This window comes from Populus euphratica, unplaced genomic scaffold (genome assembly GCF_000495115.2).
Source record: "Populus euphratica unplaced genomic scaffold, PopEup_1.0 scaffold3337.1, whole genome shotgun sequence".
Classification (NCBI taxonomy): Eukaryota; Viridiplantae; Streptophyta; class Magnoliopsida; order Malpighiales; family Salicaceae; genus Populus; species Populus euphratica.
The window spans coordinates 3,042-12,695 of record NW_011503168.1 but is presented as its reverse complement, the minus strand read 5'-3'; the positions used below and the strand labels follow the sequence as shown (position 1 = coordinate 12,695).

The window sequence follows — 9,654 nt, the reverse complement described above, 5'->3', positions numbered from 1 at the left end:
CATAAAATGGATAAAAGTTTAATTTTGATTTTGAATTATTTGTTCCTTATTTTTTTTATTTTCTTTAACTAATTAAAAAAATATCAATGTGGCACATCCTCAGCCTTTTATTTTCACAAAGTGTTGATTATATAAAAACAATTTTGATGCTTAATCATTTGTTAATAAATCATTGATTCATTTATCAATATGGTATTTGTTTTTCATATCTTCCTTCTAATATGAACAAATTACAGTTAGTAACTTAATTTTTAGTGGAGATAGATAACAATCTCGCTAACCAAATATAATGTGAAGTTTTGAACTCCCTAACAAGTTTAAAATAAAAAAGAGATAATGTCAAAAACACAAACCGAAAAATAAATGTAAACGAAAATGAATGATATAGTAAAATTGTAAATAAAATAAAAATAAAAAAAGATGTAAAATGTGATAAGTAAAAGAAAGAAAGTTGTGACAATTGTGTTAAATTATTGGATGACTTATTTATATTATTACATAGATAGAATTTTATATAAATATAATATCATAATTTTATACAAATTATCTCTAGTATATAGACTATATGATTTTAATCTTAATATAATTTGTAATTTTTTCCTGCACACTTCCTTTTGGCAATCGAATGTATTCCCATCAATTTATAATATCTGCTAGTTACCTTATTAAAGACTTTTATTCTACATAAAAATTGAATGATCGATTATTGATAAAAGTTTTAATTTTTTGATTGATAGTTGATTCTACTATTCTTTACTAATTGATGGTCAATTCCAGCTTTTTTTTATTATTATTAATTTACTAAGTAAATGACTTTTCTTTTTAATCAATGACTTATGAATGATTTATTCTTAGTATAAATATAAAGCTAATGACATTAAACTACTTTTTTTTTTAATTATTGAAATGCAAAGATTGTCACGCATAACCAACATGTTTGATGGATGTGTACTATAAAAAATAATAAAAGATTTTGAGGTTTGTAAAGTAAAATCCATTATTCCCTTATACTGGTATTCACTATGGACATCACTTAAGAAGAATAATGATTTATAACAATTTTGGTGCCTAAAGCTTTTATATATATTAATCAGATATCTTCACAATTTATTTATTTTTGTTTATTTTTATATAAAATTATTAAAATGATGATCATATTGTGCCATAGTTTTCAAATAAGAGTGAAGCTTTTTCTTGAAAAATTAACATTCACTTTATAAATAATTATATGTAAAATTAATTTTTTTTAATTTTTTCATACATTTGCATTAAAATAATCAAGATTTTTTTTTTGTTTTCTTTTGAGGTATTAATAAGGTTTGTAAATAATTATATGAAATACTAAGCTTTAGATAAAGAAAGTATTAATGGTAATGAAAAAGGAATCTTCTCTATATAAATAATTTTTTCCTCATAAATTTATATCATTTCAATTCTTTTGAATTTCTACTTAAATGGCTTTGAATTTTTATTGAAAAAACCATTATATTAATGAAAAGGTCTGGATATTTAAAAAAAATAAAGAAATGTATAAGTAAAAAGAAAGAGATTTGACTAGATAAATATATTCTTACTCTAAAATTTAAATAATTAAAATCCTTTCAATATTGTATTTTAATAGTCATAAATTAAATAAAAAAAATTTCAAATTTGTTTTATAAGATAAGAAAAAAACTAAGAATACTTAGTCTTTTGCTATGCACCCAGATTTAATACTCTATGATTAGAATAATGAATAGTCATTTTCTCCTTCCAAGAAATATCATTGAATTTACTAATATAATTTTTTCCACAAGATTTATTAATTATTATCAAAATGATAGGGGATAAATCAGTTTTTTTAATATTTTTAATCACAATGCAATGAATAAATTACATGTAAAAGAAAAAAAATATTAAATGGCTTCTTTGAATTTTTAAAACACTAACTAATTTATCTTTAGAAGAAAAAAAAAACATAACTAATATCCAAGGTTTTTATGTATTTTTATTCTAGTTTTTTTTATAATCATGTTGACTAAGGGTTAGAGTGTGTGACATCCATGTTAGTGTGTTGGATATGCTCTTCTAAGTAGGTAGGCGTGTGTCGACAAATGACTGATGATGTGGCTATAATGAATTATTTTCTTCTTTTTTTTTTCTATCTCATTGCCTAAAGTTTAATGCCTGGCCTTTCAAAAATTAAAGTGTCCCACCGGTTTGTATTGTATCACTTTTGAATTTTATTTTTTTCTACTACTGTTTGTTTTGTTTTTAATGTTTTTTAAAGTTAATTTTTTTTTAATTTTATTTTTTAGTATTTAATTTCATTTAGTTTTTTTTATTCAATTGAGTTTTCATTCTTTTGATTTTTATTTTTTTATTTTCTTGATTTATTTAATTTTAAATTTTTTTCCTTTCTTATTTTATTTCATTTAATTTTTATATCAGGTTTGGTCTTTATTATTTTGATTGTTATTTATTTTATTTTTTATTCTTTCTTTGATTGATTTTTTTTCATTTTATCTCTTAATATTTGGATGATTAAGAATTTTACTTCCTGATTTTTTCATGTTTGGCTTCTACACAAGTCACAGATTTAAAAAATTAACTAGATTTAACTTTGGTTTTTTATAGATTCCTTTTTAAAATTTGAGTTTTTTTTTTCAATTTCATCATTTTAACAATAAGTTTTTAGATCTTGAGATTCGTATTTTTTCTCTTTATTTTATATCTTGGGTCATAAGTTAGTTAAGTTAACTTGAGTTTTTTTCAACATAATTTTTAATTTTTTTTTTATTTTTTTTTATTTTACTTAAAAATTAACCTCTATTATTTTATTCAATTGCTTTGCTTTACTTTTGTATGATGTTATATTAGTCTCACCAACAGCTATAAACTTGACATGTTGATTTAAGTTAGATTTTCTTTTAATCCTTTTTTTTTTTTGTTCATTTCATACATCTAATTTACTAGTAAATAGGTTTTATTTTTTTTAATTTTTCTCTTTATAAGATTATCATATTTTTATTTTTATTTTATTATCAAATATAACCTTTTAAGAATATTTAGAAAATACATTTCTATGATATTAACAAGTTTTTTTTTCTAATTAGTTATTATATTTTTATTTGTGTTAATTTTTTTTAAATGATATTATTAAATTACCTAAATTTATTCAAATAAGCAACCCCATCTCGTAAACTCTATCATCGTTTAGAATCTTATTTTTTATATATTCTAGTTACTTACTGCTTATATTCCCATAGTTGTTGAATAATCAGGCACTCACCAACTTCAATCCTGCTAGAAAGGCGTGCTAACCCGAAATCCTCACGCTCTGAAAAAGGAAGAGTAAAGAATTCCCCCTGCTCAATATACGAAGTTATGACTATTAAAATACAAAATTTGGACTGAAAGCTATTCTTTTGACACCGCCCTGTTTACTGAATAACACAATGAAGCAGTTGATAGGGCTGTTTTGTATATTGATAAAGTCTTGAGAAATTTGGTCACTCGGATTGCAGAATTTACAGCTTCTGAATCAAAGAACAAAAAAATTCTTACACACTGCAACATAAATGAAATAATTCATTGAACCCTCGAGAAGCCTACAACGGCTGCAGTTCTTGCTCAGTAACTACAGCATCAACTGGTTTGTATGGATTCAATGCTCGTTGTCTGTGTCTCCATATAAACCATATTCCAAAAGCTAATAATCCAAAAATAAACGTAACAGCAATGGCTAAAACCACCAGCAGAAAATGTTGCTGCCACCAGGTCCTGCATAATATGATAAGATCACAATGTTTACAGAATACCATGAGGCACGAGCCATATCAAAACGTATTAAGGCCTAAACGCTAAAAACAACCACTAGAGGGAAAAGAATCCAACAATAGTGAACGCTGAGAACTCTAAGACTCAAGGAAAGAAGCAAGCAATGACCCATAAGGTGCTTTAGCAACTTCCGTATTAAAAGTAGTTTATAAATGAGAAGAGCATAACTTTTCTTCTTCTTCTTTATTTATTTATTTTTTTAACGAAAAGAAAAAACCATAACTCTCAGGTGATTGTACATACATCTTCAAGAACCATGAAATAAAATTTTACATACGAGGACATCACTCAATGCTATATGACATGGTGAGTTGAACACAAGTCACTAAAATGAACCCAGTCAATAAATAAAAATAATGAAGCAAAAAGAAACATAAACCAAGTGCAGTTGGGAAATAGCTGTCAACAAAGTAAAAAATAACCTACCGTTTTGCTGAAGCCTTGATTTCCCAGTTAATCAAATGATAACTTCCAAATGTATCAGGAAGGTGCATGTGGGATTCAGCAACACGGGCAATCATGCTCTGTGGGTAATACCAAAAAAATCAAGCAAACATTTCTAATTTTAGGCATAGTCACTAGCTGTACTAACATACAAGCAAACTTACAAGAGCAGTGACATTGGAAATGCAGTCAGCAGATTCGGAAGGGACTACAGCCCATTCAATGTACGAAGCATTTCCTTTTTCCATAGAATTCAGAATATAGACCTGAAATCATGCACCTAAAATTATTGGCCTCCTAAAGCAAACCTCAGCAAAGCCAGAATGAACTACAAAGTTGCTTTTTAACTAACTTCTTTTCCCCTATTGAGGAGATGATTATATACTCCCATATTATTTGCATCTACATCAATGAAGCAATATAACCTGCATTGCATTCCAATACAATACTCGTCTAACCTGTGAACTGTTAATGCCTAACTCCTGAGCAATGGATTCAGCAAGTTCTGAAATGTGAAGCTTCAGGTCTGAGTAGTTGACATTCAACATCATTTCAAAAGTTATTTGTCCAATTTTCTTTTCATCTGTCCATGAAAGTAAATCATTAAATATGACCAGAAAGCATCTTGATTGAGCTATCATAACAGACCATAAAAGTAAACATGATTTGTTGAAGAGTCAACAAGTGTATCTAGTGTAACTTCAGAATCTTGGAACCTGATTCATCTCAACCGAAAATATAGAGTGAGGATTTAGAGCACATGCTTTAGACTTGGGGACAGTTCCCTGTAAATGTTCTTTAACGTTTCACAGTTGGCCCAATTCAAACCAATATTTCATGGCATGAAACTTAACCCCTCCTGTTCCAGGAGCCTGCTGGGTATGGTTTATTTCAAGTACTTACCATCATCTTTTTTAACATAAAATGGATTATTTATTCTATACATATTATGCAAGCAAACAAAGAACATATAATGCATTTTGACTTTGTTTGAGTAAAAATATGAGTGAAGAATTATAAAGCATTTTGACTAAACTTGTGTAAAAAAAACACGGGACAAAATTTTGACTTCATTTGTGTAGAAAAACACGGGGGCAAAAACAAAATCTCTTCACTCAATGATCATGACTTAAATTGAAACAAAATCTAAAATATGACAAAAAAAAATAATGAAACAAAATAAAATAAAGGTTGTTTACAATAGTGTTAAACAGATTTTTGATATATAATATATCAGAAATAAATTATGAAAAGAAACTTTTGAAATATGACTTAAAGATACATGATTTCTACTCATTGATCATGACTCAATATGGAATAAAAACAAAATTATGACTTTAAGTTGTTTACAACATTGCTGTGAAAATGATTTCATAGACATAATTCTTAGAGCTAATATGTGATAAGTAGCGTTTTAAATAACTCAAAAGAACTCACAAGTTACGCCAAATTGGCTGTAAGGATACACAGTCAATGAAGCCTAAAAGTATATCTTTACTAAATGAGGAATATGGTGAAAGAAGATAACAAAAGACCAACTTGCCATGACAAATCCAAATGCTTTGGCTTACAGAAAAAAAAGTTTGAAATTGTAAAATTTCCTCAAATAAAAATTCAAGAAATTTGATGTGTTTGAAATTGAACAAATGGTAACAACCATGCATGGATTTGCAGGAAAAGTTTCATTTCATCTGAGCCCACCATGACTGAAACTCTGCTGAAGTGCTAGGATATTGAACCAGTCATGAAAGTTATGCTACTTAAGCCGCTAGAACCAGAGTAGTTCCAATAGGTGTGAGCACAAAAAGGTACATGTTCATACAATGATTTAAGTTCATTGCCAATATAGGAGTCGCTCAGAGATCTGGAACTTGACATACCTGGAAGACCATAATGTTTTTGGTCACTAGGAGCCATGGAAGGTGGCATTTCTGTATTTGAGTTATTTCCATTTGAAGATGAAGGTGCTGGGGGTGGTGCACCATCTACATTAAGTCTTTCCCATAATTCTGAACAATTAGTCTTCCAAAAACCAATCTTTGAATTTTCACGATCATACAAGACAAGAGTATTCCGGACAACAATTCCTGTTACAAACAAAAGTTCACAAGCAACACAACTCAGGACTACAAAAATACCTCAAGAATACATTGCAGCATATTGCTGATGGAAAATAAAAGGGCAAATTTTCAAACAGAGAGCATAATATAATAAATCATCAAAACTCATGCTCAGCAATTTTGCATACCTCCTAGAAGAGTGGTTGGGTCCTTTCCATTTTGGAATATACCCAAACAATATGCACCATGCACTTTTGAATGCTAAGAAAAAACAAAGTGAATAGAATAAGGACTCAATCAGTAGCTATAAATAAAATAGCATAGTGAGTGAGATCAGAGAAACGAAAAGGAACAAGGAAACATGCAGCTTTTTACAGGATATATACGTCTCTGTCCCCCAACCATTCTTAAAGAAAAATTCTAGAAAAACCAATTACTCACTCGGAATAAATAATTTTCTGGTGACAGTAACAACTTCTGCCCATTTCCAAATACCATCTCAACCACTGGAAAGGAGCTTGACAGTTGGGAAATATCACTGGAGAGAAAATCATTTACCACTGTTAACTACACAACAGTGATGACATAAAAATCCAGTGATGAACTTAAGCTACAACCTTCTATTTATCTAAATGCAATACCTTCCAGCACCAGAAAAGCAAATGTCATTATAATTTGGATCAGGCCCACGGATGGGCTTTAAGGAATGAAGCTCCTTCATAATCTGCATGCCCATCTCAAAAGATGGTAACACAATATTAGGAACAACTACAAGAGCAAGGAATCACAAATTGATGCACTATATCATTAATAGTCTATCAAACTAATCTGCTTTATTCAGTACACATTCATTGTGAAATCAGAGGTATCAAAAATATATTTCATGGGAACACGGAGGATAAGAGAAAGAAGATGAGACTTCAAGTAAATGCTTAGCAATCATTCCTTGAAATATATGGATTAAGAATTTAAGAATAATTATGTTGAACTTCGACCAACCTTGTTTAGGAGAGACAATAAACATATCTTGGCATTTGATCAAAATTTATTCTCATAAGATGGACTTAGTGATGTATGACAGCTTCAGGTAAAACAAGTTCTTAAATTGTATGATTACCAGAAACACATCTAAAAATCAAAATAACATAATTCAGAAACTTGCTACTCGTTGGCTGCATCAATTTTGGTGATATATATTGCCATAATATTAGATAGATGCAAATACTTCTTATTTTTGTTTGAATGCTACTCGAAATGCACCATTCATTAACAATGTCAAGGAGAAATAGCAGGCAGCTCATTCAACCTTATCATGTTATTTAGCATAGAGAAAAATGATTCTCCAACAGGATATTGTTGTGAAACAAAGTTCCACTAAAGTTCTGTACAAAAAGAGCCAAAAAAGAAATAAAGGGTAAAACTTAAAGAAAAGTAGCTTACAGCATCCTTAAATGACACGAAAGCTGCTTCTGGTAGGTAAGCATATGTTGTACCACTATCCAGGATAGTTCCATGTTTTCCATCAAACACCGTAGGATTTAGAGGCAATGGCTTTCCCGCAACATGTATCTCCTTCAGATCAATGTTGTAATATGGACTGTTGCCATCCCGAAACTAGAGTAAATAAGGGAGAAGTGCCAAATGTATTTGTTAGGAAAGTTTGAAAGGTGTTATACCTCTAAGACAAAAAATCTTTAACAACACACCTGCGCACTGGGTCAGACTGGCTAAAAACCATGTTTGAAGGGGGCGATATACCACCAAGAACCATCGCACCTCCACCAATTCCCATTCCACCATAACATAATGAGAATGAATCGTTAATCACACCTTTATCAACAAGATGATCCACAATACTAAGATCCCCACGACCCAGTCCCATTATGCCATCAGCATGCTGACTGTAAAGGTCACCAGTTTCCATATTTTCACAACCAAAAACAGCACGTTGAGGAGCAAGTGCACTTAGATTGCCAAAGGATATGATGTCCTCACCAAGAACGCCACTGCTAGTACTCATTTCAGCATATTGTCTTTCATAAACACATTGTTGGTTTTCATCGTCGCAATTGCAATCTATATTACACTTTACAGATTGGTAAGTGCTTGACAAATCTGGTTGAAACTTTGGATCCTGGTGAAAGATAAAAAAAAATAGCAAAGAAAAAAACTTTATTAATAAAGAAAAGGAACATTTCCAGCGTTACAGAAGCATGTTGGACAATAAGTCATCCTCCAAAACGATGAAAGCAAAAGAAAAGAGAGGAAAACTATATTATCCCACAACGACTCTGTCAGCATGTTTTACACACAGGTCCTTAAAAAGATTCCTGCCCATTATTGTCAACTAATTATACCACTGCACTGATGGCACAAGACCATCAAGTCTTACAACGCTCTTACTCCTTTCATTCAAATTGAATTATGATCATAGTTTTTCACTAGATCTCGCATTATTTAATTGATACTTCCAACACAAAAACATTTTTGTTTCTCAAATTTAATAAAAATTAAAAGATACCTGGTGCCTGCCGCACTGCTCACAAGAAGAACATGGAACGTAAGTAACACTACTGCCTGTATCAACAATCAGCGCAAATCTCTGTGGCGGCGTCCCGATCCATAGCCTTGTTGTATAATACCCGTTGATAAGGAGATCATCGTGGAGTCTCATGCGCGCATTGGGCGGAGCATTAGCATTGGATCTCTGGAGAAGGCGACGCGTACTGGAGAATTTTGTACACAGATTTGGAGGAGATAGAAAGAGTGGTAATATCATGGCAGAGCGTGAACTGTCGAGGAGGAAGGTGGTTCCATTGGAAGAGACGCCGTGTGCGGTGGTGGTGATGTAATAATAATAATAAAATTGAATGAAAAGGATGGTGAGTTGAATCAGTCGCGCCATGAGTGAGTGAAAGAGTGAGTTGGAGATGAGTGAAGAATACGGTTCCAGCTCAAGCGACGGAGAGGAGAGGGGAGGAGGGTGTGTCGGAAGGAAGGCAGCGTCGAATGCGTGAATTGAAATAATATTTATATTTATTTAACCTTCAAAAACTGGCAAAGTCTTTCTGGTACAGAGGAGCTATCTCTCCCCCCAAGATGACACCTCTTTCTTCTGGTTTTAAATTCTCACCTAAGTTTCAATTAAGCCACTAAAGAATGTTTTGTCTCAATTTGGTTCCCACAATATTAAAAATAAATCCTGAATTTGGTTTATTGCAATAACGAATTGGCTATGAAATTTCTAAACCTTCACAACTCAATACCTGTTCGAGAATCCTTATAAATAGTTCAAAGATAACTTTGCTACAAAAATGGACATATTACACGA

The 9,654-nt window shown here is 30.7% G+C and overlaps 1 protein-coding gene across 1 annotated transcript; it reads right to left on the bottom strand.

Moving 5' to 3' along the window:
- Window positions 1-3,334: 3,334 nt before the first annotated feature.
- On the bottom strand, window positions 3,335-9,425 carry LOC105119677 (aspartic proteinase-like protein 2). Its single transcript, XM_011017844.1, has 11 exons — window positions 8,845-9,425; window positions 8,030-8,457; window positions 7,764-7,920; window positions 6,965-7,047; window positions 6,765-6,861; window positions 6,512-6,584; window positions 6,144-6,350; window positions 4,722-4,846; window positions 4,428-4,529; window positions 4,246-4,343; window positions 3,335-3,762 (listed from the first exon to the last, which is right to left on the bottom strand). Exons 1-11 carry the CDS (start codon window positions 9,226-9,228, stop codon window positions 3,591-3,593), a joined length of 1,926 nt encoding a protein of 641 aa, XP_011016146.1. The 5' UTR covers window positions 9,229-9,425; the 3' UTR covers window positions 3,335-3,590.
- Between the last annotated feature and the right edge of the window lie 229 nt (window positions 9,426-9,654).

Excerpts from the sequence above, each read along its gene's own strand:
- LOC105119677 (XM_011017844.1), bottom strand. The coding sequence starts at position 9,228 with ATGGCGCGACTGATTCAACTCACCATCCTTTTCATTCAATTTTATTAT. Across the intron at positions 7,048-7,763 it reads TCGTGTCATTTAAGGATGCT|ATTATGAAGGAGCTTCATTC; the intron begins GTAAGCTACTTT and ends ATGGGCATGCAG. Across the intron at positions 6,585-6,764 it reads CAGAAAATTATTTATTCCGA|CATTCAAAAGTGCATGGTGC; the intron begins GTGAGTAATTGG and ends GTTTTTTCTTAG.